This window comes from Antechinus flavipes, chromosome 4 (assembly GCF_016432865.1).
Source record: "Antechinus flavipes isolate AdamAnt ecotype Samford, QLD, Australia chromosome 4, AdamAnt_v2, whole genome shotgun sequence".
In the NCBI taxonomy this organism is placed as follows: Eukaryota; Metazoa; Chordata; class Mammalia; order Dasyuromorphia; family Dasyuridae; genus Antechinus; species Antechinus flavipes.
The window spans coordinates 304,731,461-304,749,405 of NC_067401.1; the positions used below are offsets into that span (position 1 = coordinate 304,731,461).

Sequence of the window (17,945 nt, forward strand, 5' to 3'; positions counted from 1 at the left end):
ACTATAACATCTTTCTGAGACTAAATTTCTCTCAATAAAAGCAGAACATTTGAACAATATGGACTTTAAGGTCTGTTTTAGGTTTAAATCTGTGATCACATTCATGTCATATCAAACAGGATGGAACCATCACTTAAAACTGACAAAACCAATCTCTTCCCTACTCTGCCAGCAGATGGTAGTGTTCTGCAACAAACAGAATTCACAGCTTGACTCTCCAGGTACAATATTGTGAAAATCAACCAATTGAAAGATTAGAGAAAGACTTCTTTTCTTACCTTGTGTGGCTCCTTTTGTAGTACCTTGTTTGGCTTCAGCAGCTTTCCCAGACTCTTAAAAAGAACAAATTAAATGAATAACTATGAAGCATTAAAGCACAAAAACCACAATTAAAAGAGTAACAACAAATGCTAAAAAAGCATGTCCACTGGTACATACAATCATTCTAGTAAAAAAAAAATGTAGACAATTATTAGCAAGAATGTGAGGCTTACCCAGGGTAAAATTATTAAGCCAAATAAAGGAATGAAATAATGCTTCTGAAAACTGCTATTGCTTTATAGACAATTACAATTACAATATTTTTCATTCCCACAGAGTCTACAGAGGAAAATATTCAGAAAAAAACTCAATTTTTAAAAAGATCTCTTACAAATAATTACTGTATTATCTATATCTATATCTATATAAAATTACCAATATACTGATGAACAATTCAGACTTAAAGTGATCTATTCAAGGTCAATCAATGGCAAATCTAAGAACAGACTATGAGAACAGGAAACTATACTGTAGCTTTTGTCTTTAAATTGACATTATCTTTATTATTATTTATTTCCACCGGTTTCTCCTACCATTAGTGTGGCTCTAGGAAATGGCATGTGATGTGGAGTAGTGAGGAAGTATAGTGCCTAAAATTGTTTTCTATTATTTCTTTTTTAGGTTTTTTTGCTTCTTTAAAATTTTTCCCTAAATAAATAGATGGTTAAACACACAACTACAAAACCACATTTTAAAAAAAAGGATAATAGAAACATAAGCTTTACAAACTTAAAATTAGAAAGTCATTTACATTTCACTGATTAAAAATAGTTAATAATTATGTTTTGAATAAGCTAAACAAATTTGGTATGAATACTTAATTATGTAATAATATTTAATCTGGTGTTCTAAATATAAAAGCATGTTCATTTTATATATCGGATCATAGTACTTGGAGCTGGAAGGAACAAGAACAAGTATTTAATAGACATAATATTAAGCACAAGGCACCTTGCTTAAGTGTACCAATGTGGAATTATTTATGTACACTCACTACTTCATTCAATTAACATAAAATGTTGATTGGCATTTATTTAAACCTATGTGACTCTGGTTAGAATTGGAACAGATCATGATTAAATCAGTTTTTTTTTTTTTTTTTTTTTTTTTTTTGGCAAAAAGTTATAAGCAAAGCTCCACTGGTTTTTCCTGCTGAGTTTGTTTCCTGCCAAATTAAAAAAAAGGTAAGAGTTTCAATTTCTAATACTTATTTTCATATTGTTGAGTGAACTAATTAATCACCATAATTATGATCTTTATTATCCCCCAAACCATAATCTTTCATTCAGTTATAAAGATTGTAGCAAATGAAAATGGCCTGAATTAATTATATGATTTCTATCAATTTTACTTAAGATATAGATTTATTTAGGAAGAGATACCTTTATTTATTCAAGAAACACATTTTTACTAGAAATTAACTTTGTTTACTCAGCATATATTAACTGAATTCCTACCATAAAGAAGGTTCTGAAATACTACTTGACATGCAAATAAGACTATGGTTTTAAAATTACTTTTATGTCTGTAAGAGTTACAACTCTATATAATACTTTAATGTTTGTGATACATTTTACATGTTCTCATTTAATCCTCACAACAACCCACTTTTATTATTATTATAGTATTAAGGATGAGGAAACTCAGAATTAGTGAGCTTGCCTAGGATCACATAGCTTGTATCTGAGGAAGGATTTGTCAGTTAATCTATAGTCATTAAGACTTATTAAATGCTTACATGCCGTGTTACATGCCAGGAACTATGCTACAAGCTGGGATACAAATAAAGGCAAAAGCAAGACCAAAACAAAACAAAAGTAAACAAACAATAGCAAAAACAGTTCTTGTTCTCTAGAAACTAACAGATTATTGGGGAAGTCAACATTCAAATAACTATTTACAAATACGATATAGAAATGATAATCAAGAAATAATTTTAAAAGGAAGGTACTGAAATTAAAGAAGGGATGGAAAGGGCTCCTTGCAAAAGGTGATACTTTAATTGAAACTTAAAGAAGGCAGATAAGCCAAAGGTGAAAATGAGAAAGGAGAAAATTCCAGACATGGAGGACAGTCAGAAAAAATGCTGAGTAGAAAGATGGAATGTTGAGCTGAGAGCTATGGGTTTTTTTTGTTTGTTTGTTTGTTTTATTTTGTTTTGTTTTACTATTTTTATCAAATGGCTAAGAAACTGAGAGACATTTGGAGTTTTTATTTTGCAGACTGTAGAGGAGTAAATAGTTCATAGGGGAAGGGAAGGACAACAGAATCAAGGTGAAATTTCTGTGCCCCAATCTGCGTGTAGATTGAGATCAGTTCTGTCTGTAGCCTAAAGCAGAAATAGAAGAGGCAAATGAGGAGGCTGAGTTTTAGTAGAGAAGAGACATGTATTGGTCTTCTTGAATTCTATGTGGAGACATATTCCTGGTTTAGTGTCTGGTATTTAGTGTCATGACCTTATGTAATTTTAAGTTGTGAAGGAACTTAGAGGTCACCAATGCAAGCCCTTTTTACTACTAATAATAATAGTACACTAACAAATAATCCTTGATGTTTTCCAAAAACTTTACCCACATTAGCTGAGAATTCTCTTATAGCTCTGTGATTCTATCAGGTTTAGTATTAGTCTCTCACTTCCTTCCTCATTCCTCCTATTGGAATATTCTAAAGGTGGTAGGAAATGTAAAAGCATCTCCTCTTGATAGTAAACCAAATTTTTTTGGTATAAAATTTTGTTTTCCTATGAGATAAGTTCTGAAATTTTATTATAATACCTGTAGAGGGCTCAAACTCTGAAAAGATGCACTTGCATCTAGGTCAGCATGGTTCTTATAGTTAATTATCTATTCAGTGTGAGATAATGGCTCTCTATGGTGATGTAATGGTTGCACATGCTCATTATAGTGTAGAGATGTAATCACACTAAAGTATTTAAGGGCTGGGACAACTGGGAACACTCTCTCAGCTACAATTCTCAGCCACAGACACAAGATAAGACTCCAGTCTCCGGATGCCATCTTACATCCTTGTAACCCTCCTGCCTCTTCCACTCCTCCACTAAGACCAAGGACTCAGGTTGATCCCAGGGTCCTCCAGAGAACTAGTCTGGACTTTACATTTTGGCAGCCAAACATGGGGCCCTAGAAACATAGGGCCTTGCAAAGCAAGGCACAAAGCAGTTCAACTGATGCAATCCTAAGCTCAGTGGAGAAGTCCCCATGTGAGCCAGAAATAGGGTGAGTATAAATATAGACAACCAGGAAACTTTGGTAAGGGCTCAACTAGTCACTTTCGTTTTTTAGCTGAAATGGGTCAAATACTAAGAAAAGAGTCTCCCTCAGCCCAAGGGAAGCACACAGAATGCATAGTTAAGTTAATAAAAAAGCAAGGTTTGTTGGTAATATGGAAGCAGATTAATAGACTCTTAATTATATTAGAGTGCATGTCTCCTTGGTTCTCTAAGGAAGAAAAATTAGAGCCAGATATGTAGAAAATAGTAGGAGAGCAACTAAATGAATATTATGAAGCTATGGGTCCTGAAGAAACATTCTTTATATACAATATAATACAATTAGCTTTAAAGAATTCCACAAATTCTAAAAAAAAAAAAAAAAAAAAGGAAAAATTAGAGAACAGCCAGACAAGGAAGTGTGAGGAGAAAGAGGAAGAGGGGAATGGTACTAACAAAGCAGCTGAAAAGCATGGAGAGTTGGACAAGAAAGGAGTTAAGTACAGCACTGATGAACTTAAGGAGTGTGGTGCTTCTCACTTTCACAGCTTAGTTAAACCCTAGTAGGTGCCATTAAAGCATTCCCATCTCTTGACCATCCTCCCTCAATTTCACTTGCATGGGTCCAGGGAGGAGGAGGAGGAGGAAGGGCAATGACACCATCAATACCACAGATGCACACATGTCTACTCCCTATGACATGATTACAAAGGCCCTAATTACAGCTAAAGAGGAAAGGCAGAATCCATCTGATTTGAAAATAGAAACATACCCTGTGATTGAAGAGTTTGACACTTCAGGTCAAGAAAAAAGAAAATATACTCTGTTTAATCTGGAAATTATTAAAGATCTGAAAAAGGCTTGCACTCTTTATGGGCCTACATTGTCTTATGTTAAGATAATAGAGAATTTGGCTTTTGACATTTTAACCCCTAGTGATGGAAAACTATATCAAGGACATGTTTACAACCTGGATAAAACATGTTGTGACTTTCTGATTATAGTGAACTCTGTAGAATACAAGGAACCTAGAGTTAATATACCAGTCACCTTTGATCAACTAGCAGGTTTAGGTCTTTATGCAGACATTTTAGCATAGATTTATTACCCTATAGCAGCATTTGAGCAAATTGCTTCTACTGCTATCAAAGTATGGGGCATCCTCCCAGAAAGACAAGATAAGGGGAAGTCTTCAGGAAAATGAACCCTTTGCTGATTTTCTGGGACATCTGCAGACAGCTGTCATATGAACTATTGGTGAAAATGTAGCAACGGAAATTATGATAAGACAACTTGCTAAAGAAAACACTAATGAGGTTTGTAGAAGAATTAGACTAGGACAACACAAGGATGTTTCTTTAGAGGAGATCATAAGACACTGTGCCACAGTGGGCACAAATATCTTTATACCCAAGCTATGATGCAGACTTTTCAAGATCAGAACATGAGAAGACAGGGTCCCTTTTTCACGGCACTTCCAGAGAGACTTGTCAATACTTTCAATGAGGTAAAGTAAGGCATTTGAAAGCTCAATGTTGGCATAAAAATAGGGTGAAAAAAAGAAGGTGGGAGAACAAGATCCAAAACCCCATGTCCAAAATGCAACAGAGGCTTCCATTGGGCATCAGAATGTAGATTGATGCAGGGAAACAGGAAGCAGGGCCCAGCTCCAGAGCTCCAGGCCAAAAAAAAACAAAAAAAAACAAAACAAAAAAAATAAACACTTGGGGCATGATGGCAGCTGTTGATACACCCAAAGAGTCTTTAGAAGTTCAGTACTCAGACATGATCAATAACCAAGAAGGAATCTGATGGGAGAAAGGGATTACAATTGGGGAGATAGAGTTGTATGAAGCTGGGACTACTAAGATATCCCCTGGAGAAGTGAAATCTGTCCCTGTCTGGCCTATAGATCCTTTACCTCCAGGAACAGTAAGCTTGACCATTTCATCTCCTGAGAGTGCTTATAAAACAGTGTCCATCCTCCACACTTAACACCGTATATCAAGATAAGATCAAAATGGGTCCATGATTTAGGCATAAAGAATGAGATTATAAATAAATTAGAGGAAAATAGGATAGTTTACTTCCCAGATTTGTGGAATAGGAAGGAATTACTAACTAGAAAAACTAGAGATCATTATTGATCACAAAATAGAAAATTTTGATTATATCAATTTAAAAAACTTTTGTACAAACAAAATTAATACAGACAAGATTAGAAGTGAAACAATAAACTGGGAAAACATTTTTACAGTTAAAGGTTCTGGTAAAGGCCTCATTTCCAAAATATATAGAGAATTGACTCTAATTTATAAGAAATCAAGCCATTCTCCAGTTGATAAATGGTCAAAGAATATGAACTGACAATTTTCAGATGATGAAATTGAAACTATTTCTATTCATACGAGAGGGTGTTCCAAATCACTATTGATCAGACAAATACAAATTTAGATAACTCTGAGCTACCACTACACACCTGTCAGATTGGCTAAGATGACAGGAAAAAATAATGATGGATGTTGGAGGGGATGCAAGAAAACTGGGACACTGGTGCATTATTGATGGAGTTGTGAATGAATCCAATCATTCTGGAGAGCAATTTGGAATTATGCCCCAAAAGTTATCAAACTGTGCATACCCTTTGAGCCAGCAGTATTTCTACTGGGCTTATATCCCAAAGAGATACTAAAGAAGGGAAAGATACCTGTTTGTGCCAAAACGTTTGTAGTGGCTAGAAGGAAAATGAATGGATGCCCATCAATTAGAGAATGGTTGGGTAAATCGTGGTATATGAATGTTATGGAATATTATTGTTCTGTAAAAAATGACCAGCAGGATGAATACAGAGAAGATTGGAAAGACTTACATGAACTGGTGCTGAGTGAAATGAGCAGAACCAGGAGAGCATTATACACTGCAACAACAATACTGTATGAGGATGTAGTCTAATCGAAGTAATGCAGTTCCAATTGATCAATGATGGACAGAATCAGCTACACCCAGAGAAGAAACACTGGGAAATGAGTGTGGACTACTTGCGTTTTTATTTTTCTTCCCAAGTTATTTCTATTTTCTGAATCCAATTCTTCTTGCGCAACAAGAGAACTGTATGGTTCTGCACACATATATTGTATCTAGCATATACTATAACATATTTAACATGTATAAGACGGCCTGCCATCTAGGGGAAGGGGTGGAGGGAGGGAAAGGAAAAGTTGAAACAGAAGTGAGTACAAGGGATAATGTTGTAAAAAATTACCCAGGCATATGTTCTGTCAGTAAAAAGTTATAATTAAAAACAAATAAATAAATAATGAATTTGAGAATTGGGGAAAAAACAGTGTTCATTCATACACTGATTTGGGAAACTAGGGAATGTGTAGCTAATATCCCAGTCATTAATACAGTGTGACTGTATCACCCAGGAGAAGTAGTAGCTTCAGGTTTACTGATACAAATTCCTAATAGGCAATTTGGTGATATTTGTCCAGATTTTGACTCCCAACAACAGAATCCAGGAATATTCAGGACAGCAGCTGTTATAGCTGACCATCCTATGCTCATCATCTATGTAAATAGCATACCAGTGGGAAGAATTGGTAGACACAGGTGCAGATCATACAGTCATTAGAGATGCCAGCTGGCCCAGTCACTGGCCAAAAATTAAGGCAGATACCTATATGTCTGCTGTAGGAGGAGCAATAGCAGTTGAAGTTAGTGCTACCCCTTTGAGATGGACATTTGAAGGTAACAGGAGTTTTTACTCTTTTTGTAGTTGAAAAAATTTCCATCAATCTATGGGGAAGAGACATCTTACAATAGGATTATAATTGAGTATTTTGGTTTTTTTAGGCAGGGCTGCTGTTGAAAGCCTGCCTGCACTCTCACCTGTTCCCATTCAGTGGAAAAATGATACACCAGTGTGAGTAGAACAGTGGCTCTTAGCAAGTGATAGAATTCAGGCCTTATTATATGTAATACAGGGGCAACTTGACCAGGCACACTTACAACCTTCTCTAAGTCTTTGGAATTCCCCAGCATTTGTTGTAAGAAAGAAATCTGGAATATGGAGGATGCTCACTGATTTAAGAAAAGTGAATGAACAGATGGAAACTATGAGAACTCTTTAGTCTGGGCTTCCATCTCCTACTCAATTGCCTAGAGAATGGCCTCTTTGGATTATAGACATTAAAGATTGTTTCTATTCTATCCCTATAGATAAGGATATGAAAAGATTTGCCTTTTCAGTGTCCAGTGTTAACTTAGCCGAGCCTTATAAAAGATATGAATGGACAGTTTTGCCACAGGGAATGAAAAATAGCTACTATGTGTCAAATGTATGTGGCTGCTGCTCTTATTCCATTAAGAAAAGCATTTCCAAAAGTAATGCTATTATATTACATGGAGGGTATCTTGGGTTGTCCACCTGAGAAGCAAATGTTAGAAGCATATCTATAAAAGACCATAGAAACATTAAGGAACTACAAATTGTATATAGTTCCAGAAAAAATTCAGACATGCTCCTTTTCAATATTTAGGATAGGAAGTATATCCTAAGGTGCCTACAGTACAAAAACTTTCATTAAGAACAAAGAAGCTAAATACCTTAAATGACTTTCAGAAATTGATAGGAGATATCCAACATATGCATCCAGTGTTAGGCTTGACTACCTATCAATTGCAACCATTATATGACATTTTAAAGGAAGACTGTGCTTTAAACTCACCAAGACAGCTTACAAAAGAAGCTCAAGAGGCTTTGAGAGAAGGTGACCTGGTTTTTATCCAATGTGGTTGAAAGAGTTACTCAAAAACCTTTGGAAATATCAGTTTTTTGGCTACAAAAGAGGTACCCACAACAGTCCTTCATCAAGGAGACTGTCATAAAAACTGCTGGGATAATTATAAAAACTGCTGGGATAACTGGAAATTAGTATGGCAGAAATTAGGCATGGACCCACACTTAACACCATATACCAAGATAAGATCAAAATGGGTCCATGACCTAGGCATAAAGAACGAGATTATAAATAAATTAGAGGAACATAGAATAGTTTATCTCTCAGACTTGTGGAGGAGAAAGAAATTTGTGACCAAAGATGAACTAGAGACCATTACTGATCACAAAATAGAAAATTTTGATTACATCAAATTAAAAAGCCTTTGTACAAACAAAACTAATGCAAACAAGATTAGAAGGGAAGCAACAAACTGGGAAAACATCTTCACACTTAAAGGTTCTGATAAAGGCCTCATTTCCAAAATATATAGAGAACTGACTCAAATTTATAAGAAATCAAGCCATTCTCCAATTGATAAATGGTCAAAGGATATGAACAGACAATTTTCAGAGGATGAAATTGAAACTATTACCACTCATATGAAAGAGTGTTCCAAATCATTATTGATCAGAGAAATGCAAATTAAGACAACTCTGAGATACCACTACACACCTGTCAGATTGGCTAAGATGACAGGAAAAAATAATGATGAATGTTGGAGGGGATGCGGGAAAACTGGGACACTAATACATTGTTGGTGGAGCTGTGAACGAATCCAACCATTCTGGAGAGCAATCTGGAATTATGCCCAAAAAATTATCAAATTGTGCATACCCTTTGACCCAGCAGTGTTTCTATTGGGCTTATATCCCAAAGAGATACTAAAGAAGGGAAAGAGACCTGTATGTGCCAAAATGTTTGTAGCAGCCCTGTTTGTAGTGGCTAGAAACTGGAAAATGAATGGATGCCCATCAATTGGAGAATGGCTGGGTAAATTGTGGTATATGAATGTTATGGAATATTATTGTTCTGTAAGAAAGGACCAGCAGGATGAATACAGAGAGGACTGGCGAGACTTACATGAACTGATGCTAAGTGAAATGAGCAGAACCAGGAGATCATTATACACTTCGACAACGATATTGTATGAGGACATATTTTGATGGAAGTGGATTTCTTTGACAAAGAGACCTGAGTTTCAATTGATAAACGATGGACAAAAGCAGCTACACCCAAAGAAAGAACACTGGGAAACGAATGTGAACTATCTGCATTTTTGTTTTTCTTCCGGGTCATTTATACCTTCTGAATCCAATTCTCCCTATGCAACAAGAGAACTGTTCGGTTCTGCAAACATATATTGTATCTAGGATATACTGCAACATATCCAACATATAAAGGACTGCTTGCCATCTAGGGGAGGGGGTGGAGGGAGGGAGGGAAAAAAAAATCGGAACAGAAACGAATGTCAATATAAAGTAATTATTAAATAAAAATTAAAAAAAAAAAAAAAGGAGACTGTCATAGAGTAGGTGAACCTCCCAGCACAACCAAAATAAAGCCTTACTCCTTACCCAGTGCTTGTGGCTAGAATGTTATTAAAGGCCATTAAGCCAGTAGTACAATTATCTGGATTAAGACCTGACAAGATTATACACCTTTTATACCAATGCACAAATTAATGTATTCTGTGAAACCACCCTAGAATGGCAAATTTTATTGACCACAGCTCCAAATTTTACACATAGATCTCTATTAAAGATAACCCTGCTATTACATAATTGGCAATGGATTTTTGAAGAAAAAGTTTCTAAGGTTCCTTTTAAAGGGCCAACTATCTTTACAGATACATCCAAATGCAACATTTGTGCCATATATTCTCATGAATTAACTATAAAGAGAGTATCAGAACTCCTTTTCAGTCTGCTCAGCAGAATGAACTGCATGCAATCATGATAGCTCTTACATATTATCCAGGAGATGTAAATATAATATTTGCTTCAGCTTATTCAGTAAGTGTGGTACAAAGAATGGCCACAACTCAAATAAAATCTGTAGCTTCCAATATATATCAGCTCTTTAAAGAACTGCAAGATTAAGTGAGAAAGCATTCAAGTAAGTATTCTATTTTGCATGTTCACTTTTATAGTGGACTTTCAGGTCCTATTTTTTATCATCAGGCTGCTAGAGCTTTACATTTGAAATTTGGGATAATGAAAGAGGAAGCTGGGAGCATAGTAAAAGGTTTTACAACTTGCCTTCCTTTCCATGCTCCTATGCTCCCTAATTATTAATTAACAATTGATTAACTGTTATAATAATCCCTAATTAATAACGGGTATACCTGTTTCAATTTCAGCCCAGAGAAATTTGGGATAATGAAAGAGGAAACTAGGAGCATAGTAAAAGGTTTTACAGCTTTCCTTTCCATGCCCCTATGCTCCCTAATTGTTAATTAATTAACAATTAATTTTTATAATAATCCCTAATTAACAACAAGTATACCTGTTTCAATTTAAGCTCAGAGGAAACATGCTAACAATATCTGGTTTGATTCCCCATTTCCCTTTGGTGTTTTCATCTCCCTTCCTGAGAAGTCAGAGAGGGTATGATCATTTCCTTTTTGGTGTTTTCACCTCCCTTCTTGAGAAGTCAGGGAGAGGGTTATCACGCCCTTTTTGGTATTTTCATCTCCCTTCCTGAGAAATCAGGGAGGGCATGACCACCTGTGTTCTAAAACAAAAGAAAGTAGGAGATATAGAGGACCAGAATTCTGAAAAGGTATACTTGAATCTAGGTCAGCATGATGCTTATAGTTAAGTATCTATTCAATATGAGATAATGGTTTTCTATGGTGATGTAATGATTGTGCCTGCTTAGTGTAGTGTAGTGATGTAATTGTATTGAAGTATTTAAGGGCTGGGATATTTGGGAACACTCTCTCAGCCACAGCTCTCAGATACAGACACAAGAGAAGATGCCAGACTCCAGACTCCAGATGCCATCTTTGACCATCCTCATGTCCCTCCTGCCTCCTCCACTCCTCCACTAAGACCAAGGACTTGGGCTGATCCCAAGGTCCTCCAGAGAGCTAGACTGGACTTTACAGATACATATTTTGTAGATAAGTTAACTGATATTGAAATCTGAAATCATTTGCCCATCAAACATCTGAATGAATAATGTCATATATGATTTGAAATTAGGATCATCTGAGTCTTAAGTCCAGGATTCTTTTAAGTTCTAAAGAATGCTGCTCTTTTCGTCTTAGGAAATGAGAGGACTCTTCTCTTTTGTGAATTCTTTTCCCTAGATATACTTATGACATCACATTTTCTCTACATTCTTAGTGTCATTTCCATATTGATTAAAGCCAGAGAAAATACCTCATATAGCTGAGTAAATCTGTGAGAAAGATAGTAGTTTGGTTTGTTTGTTTTTTAAGCACCTTTTAGTTTCTTATATACTACTCAACTCTTACTGGTGCTCTTCCAAAGCACTGAGCACTGTCCTGATGCCTGCTGGCTATTTAGCATCTCCCATTGTGGTGCCCTCCTCCAAAAGCCTGCCATCTCTTGGAACCCTATAAGTATTATAGGTTTTGCTTCTTTGAATGAGTATTAACAGCTTTAAAGATTGTATGCTCCCCTCTTCCCCAGATATCTGCCCAAATGTATTCATTCTGTGACTATAGCAGCTTCCTAATGACAGAGGCCACATACAGAGAAGATCAGACTTGACATCTGCTTCCCTACTCAGTTTTAGCCCTTGAAATCCTATGATAATAAAGAAGAATTTCATATTAACACTGGAGGATGTGGAATTAAGAAGGCAGCCCAGGGAGTGTTTGTAATCAAGATGAGCAACTTCCTCACTGTTCTATTTTATTTGTCTCCTTTTAGATTATAAGAGTATAGATTTGTATTTAGAAGGAGAATTAGAAACCTCTTCTGAATTGAAAACATACTTTCTATAGTACTTTTAATATTACTTTTGTTTGGCATTTTTTTAAAAAAAAAGTATAGACATATATACATGTATATCTCAAATATGTTTGGATAAATAAAAAGACAGGTAAGAAATATAAATAAATATACATGTTATTATATTTTTGGAGAGAAAATACAATATGAAAAGAAAATATTCTTAAAGCAGAAAAAAAGCTACTACCAAAACATTCTAACAATATGACAATAGGAAGAAATAAGGGAAAATATGGATCAGAAAAACAACCCACAGAGCAAAGATTTGATCTGTAGATCCCAACAAGATTAAAGATGCATCAAAATACCACACTAATTCCCATGGGGATGTCTGAATCATCATTTAGCAATTTAACAATGGGAAAGAGTACTTCCAAGTCCCCGTTGAAAGTTAAACAATTTAAAAGATTTATGGCAAATTGAAGACATTAAATGTTCCTTTATAATTATTCTATACTTGTATAAATATAGCTAACACCCTGCTAGCAAAACTGAGATGAATTGATGTCCATATGAAAGTAAACATTTTAATATGGAATTAGCTTCTTTACAAATGAATCTGGATATCAGCCCCATTTTCTTATTTTTATGGATTATATGAATTTATTTTAATCTGGTTATGTCATCAAAATATTACCATATATGGGTCTTTAGAATTTTGTGATGACTCCCAAATGCTTTAAATGAGTTTACTTTATTACTTGACAAAAACAAAACAAAACAAAAAAGTTCATCCCCCTATCTCTCCCAGACCAGAAACACAGTAATTATTAATAGACTTTATCCCACTATTTATTATCAAGGAAATTTGAGCTGGTCTTTTTTGTTCTGGGGTGCCATAGACAGCCTGGTAGCCATTTTTTCAGGGGCTCTCCATAATGATAGCAAACAATATAGATACTTGAATAGCTTTAGCACTCCTAAACTCAAGTAATCCATCAACTTCAGCCTCCCTAATAGCAGAATTATAGGGGCTTCAACATCACACTCAAGTGTACTTAACTTTGAATGTCAGAATCTAAAACATGAGACTTCCTTGGATTCTAAACAAGAAAAATGGTGATTACAAATACCTTTTATTAAGGATTCTGTAAGGTGTGGCTAAATTATATTTAAGAACCTCTCATGGATTCCCAAAATGGAAACATGAAATAAGATTATCATTAGACCAAAGAAATCACATCAAGGAAAAATTGAATATTATTCTAGTCCCTCTGAAATGAAGAAACCAATAATAATACCACCTCCAATTATAATATCAACATTTAAATAGTGTTTTGCTTTATTATTTGCAAGGTATTTTATAATCATGTCTCCTCATACTCTTACAACTAACCTATGATAAAGGGAATAAAATATGATCACTGTTTTCATTTTACTAGTAGAGAAATTTAAGCTGAGTGGGTTGAAGGGACTTTCTTATGATCACTGTTGTCATGATTTTGAAGACAAATCTTTCTGATTCCAATTCTGGCACTTTTTTATACTATTACACAAACTCTGATCTAATGACAAACATCTCCAGTACTCCAGCTCCATCCTCCCAGAAAATATTCTCTCTTCCCTATATATTTATCTACCTTTGGATCCAAGAGGTAGTGAAGCAAATGAGATTTTATTTTTTAGTTCATCTAAGTGTTGAATCAAGCTCTAGATTATTATTGTATTAAATTCTGAATGATTGAGGAAGTGCTATTTAAACAACTGTCTAACCTTAGCTATAAAGCCCACAAAAGAGGGAAAAGGCAATCCATCTAAGAACTGAAAGTTACTACATGCTTAAAAGCTATTGGGCTAAAAACAGTTTATGTTTGTAGCTTTAGGAAAGCATATTTTGGGGCATTACTTCATTTCAGTATGATAATTATCACACTGAGATGAAATTAATCGTGAAGCAGCCTTTGGCCATTCTGTCTGGCCAAGGGGCCTGCAGCTGGAAAAGAGTGCTTATTTGGTGCCAGAAATGCAGATTTCAAAAGGTGTACATTGCAATGGTATGAATAATTTATCAAAATAATCTGTCATTGCTGGAGGTTAAAAAAATCTAAATAAACTGGCAGCATCATTTACAATAACTGGGATAATTTAGTCAAGCCTACAAATGCCTTGTATCATTTTTGTTTTGTTTTTGTTTTTTTCTTGCTATAAATATGGATGTATCTTCCCCTGTTTAGTATGAATAGACCCTTTATATATAGTCCTTTATCAGGAAAGACTCTTATGGAAAATATTGTAATTGCTCAACCTTTGCCAAAAAATTCCCTAAATAGAGCAAAGGAAACTTCTCTCAGTTAAAAGGATCTAAAGATTGCCTAAGATAAAACTTTTAGAGTTTAAATCTTTATGATTGAAAACCTATCTGTAGTTTCTATCGATTGGATTATTTCTTCCCTCGGATAACAAGTGAAGGAGTTTTTCCTCTGGGATCATCCTTTCATCACTTCTCCTTTGGAACTCAAAGAGGACCATGACAACAGGAAGATGATATTTTATGATTTTGCAACTGAATTGGATTTGCATGAAGGACAGCTGTGAAGTCAACAACCTTAGTCTCTACTCCTGAGCCATCTAAGTCCAGTGGCAAAATATAGATCAGGATAATTGGAGATGGCCTCTTTCTGGGAAACAAGGAAGTGGGGATAGAAAGGGCAAGCTATCAAAATAATCCCCCAAAAGAATAATCATTAAGCTTCTTCACGAGAGGAGGGATGGTATAGTAACTTAAAATAAACGGCCACTTGAACTCTACCAGATTTTCCACTAAACAATTTTAAAATAAGAACTCAAATCTAACAATAAAATATTGTAGTGAAACCATTTTCTAGGCCAAGAAATCTTAGAAGGTTAGCCAGAAAGGTCTGTAACAGCAGAATAATGGTCTGACCCAGAATACAGCACAAGCCACATAGTGATAATACCAGAAGCAGACCTTGGAGATAGTTGTATCAGTGCAGGTTTCAGTCTACAGATGCTAGATAGGTTGGGAAAACTGGTCAGAAACAGATTAAAAGGGTCTCTCTGCTGGTGGTGGGGGGAAGACCCTACTGTATTGCCCATTCTCATTTCTATGGTATGATTCCAGGACAAAGAGAAATCTTAGAGCTTGCAGCTGTAGAAAAAAAGTAATAATAAGTTTCAAGGTAGAGAATACTTGTAGTCACTCATAAGGAAGCAGGGGCCCTGGTCTCAATTCCAAGGCAGGAAAGAGTACTGACATTTGCAACCAGGAATGTAGGATTTCACCTTATAATTTCAGAGGGAAAATGATCTACAGAACTTGAAGCACTAAGGGAAATAATCGAGCACAGGCTAGGAGAGCAGTGACAATACCTCTCTTTAGATAATACATGAATACATGAAAACCACAGAACTAGCTCTGGAAAAAATAGCATGGAAAACCTAAAGCATGAGACAGTGTTTTCTCCATTCTGAGAGTAGAGCCCAACTTTAACATTAAACTAAAAGTCAAGAAATAGGCTGGAAAAATGAGAAAGCAATTTAAAAAGAACATGACCATAGTAATTTACTATGGTGACAAAAGAGATCAAGATATACATTCAGAAAAAGACAATTAAGTCAATCCATTTACAAACAAATCCTCATCAAAAAAATTATCAATTAAAGAAGAACATCAAGTCCTAAAATAACTCAAAAAAAGATTTTATAATCAAATAAGAGAGATGGCAAAATAGGGGAGGAAGGAGAATAGTGCCAGAAAACTTTGAAAAGGAAATTAACAGCTCAATAAATAAAGCACACATGACTGTGCGTGCGCGCACGTGCGCACACACACACATACACACACACACACTGCTGAAGAAAATAACATTTAAAAAACAGAATTGGTCTAATAGTAAAAGAACTAAAAGGTATTGAAGAGAGAAATTCATTTAAAAAAGCAGAATTGGCCAAATGGAAAAAGAGGTACAAAAGCTTACTGAAGTAAATAATTCCTTAAAAATTAGAATTGGGCAAGTGGAGATTAATGACTCCACAAGACTTAAAAAACAAAGAAAGTTAAAAAGTCTTTTTTTTTCTTGACAAAGAAGAAGAAAATGTGAAATATTTCATTGAAAAAAAACTGACCTGGAAAACAGATTGAGGAAAGACTACCTGAAAGCCACACCTTAAAAAAGAGACTGGACATCATATTTTGAGAAAGGATCAAGAAAATTGCCCTAATGTTCCAGAACTAGAGGGACTGATAACATCCACTAATTACATCTTCAAAGAGATCCCAAAATGAAAAAAATCCAATTATAACCAAATTCCAGTCCTCTCAGATCAAGGAAAAAATATTGCAAGCAGGAAGAAAGAAGCAATTCAAATATTGTAAAGTCAGAGTCAAGATCACAAAAGATTCAGTTTTCCATGTTAAAGTTGCAGAAGTCTTAAAAGATGATATTCCAGAAGGCAAAAAACCCTGAAATTACAACCAAGAATAACCTACCCAAAAAACATAGTATAATCTTTCAGGAGAAAGTATAGGTATTTCATGAAAAATAAAAGGGATTTTTGAACATTTGTGAGGAAAACACCAAAACTGAATAGAAAATTTGATTTTCAGATACAGAACTCAAAAGAAGCATAAAAAAGTAAATAGGAAAGAGAATTGATAAAGGACTAAATAGAGTTAAACTGTTTGCATTCCTATATAGAATATGGTACTTGTAAATCCTAAGAATTTTATCATTATTATGGCAGGTAGAAGGAAAATAGAAGATAGGTATGTAAGTTGATTATGTAATTAAAAAAATGAAATTTAATGGGTTTGGAAAGAGAAAAAGGGAAATAGAGTCAACAAATGAGGATAATTATTTAACATAATAGATATTATCTAACATATAAAGTATGCTATAAAAGTAACAAAAATTTTTTACAGTAAAGAAGGTGGAAAAGGATGATGGCAATGCTTGAATATTACTCTTATCAAAATTTATGCAAAGAGAGAATAACATAAACATTCAGTTTGACATAGAAATTTATCTTATCCAACAAGGAAGTAGGAGGGGAAGGGAATAAAAGAAGAGCTTGATAAAAGGAAGGGCAGATTAAGAGAGATAGTGATCAAGTATAAAATAGACTTTTGAGATGAGAAATAGTTTTTTTTTGTTTTTTTTTTTTAAGAGAAAGAAAAAGATAAACAGAGGAAAATAGAGTGGAGGGAAATGCATAGCAATAATAATTGTGAATGGGATGAACTCGCATATAAAATGGAAGCAGATAGAAAAATGCATTATAATTTAACACTTGAAAAAGAGACACGCAGAGTAAAAAAAAATGAATATTGATGCAAACAATTTAAACAAAATACTAGCTAAGAGATTATAGCAAGGTATCACAAAGATCACACATTATGAACAGGTGGAATTCATAGCAGAATGTACTGATTCAATATTAAGAAAATAATCAGCATGATTGACCATATAATTAAGAAAACAACAAAAATCATGTGATTGTCCCAATAAGTTCAGAGAAAGCTTTTTGAGAATATACAATATTAATTGATAACACTGACAACTACAGGAATAAATAGATAAATTCCTAAAATTATAAATAATATGCATATGAAACCATCAGTAAGCATTATCTGTACTTGGGATAAGCTAGAAACCTTTCCAATATGAT

At 34.6% G+C, this 17,945-nt stretch overlaps 1 protein-coding gene across 24 annotated transcripts in view; it reads right to left on the minus strand.

Moving 5' to 3' along the window:
* Positions 1 to 17,945, minus strand: part of TRDN (triadin) — a 517,197-nt gene that overhangs the window by 186,304 nt on the left and 312,948 nt on the right. For all 24 annotated transcript variants that reach the window (XM_051997667.1, XM_051997655.1, XM_051997656.1 and 21 more), the window contains one exon: positions 279 to 332. In XM_051997667.1, the coding sequence (XP_051853627.1) occupies positions 279 to 332 (54 nt within the window). The remainder of the gene's footprint in view (positions 1 to 278; positions 333 to 17,945) is intronic.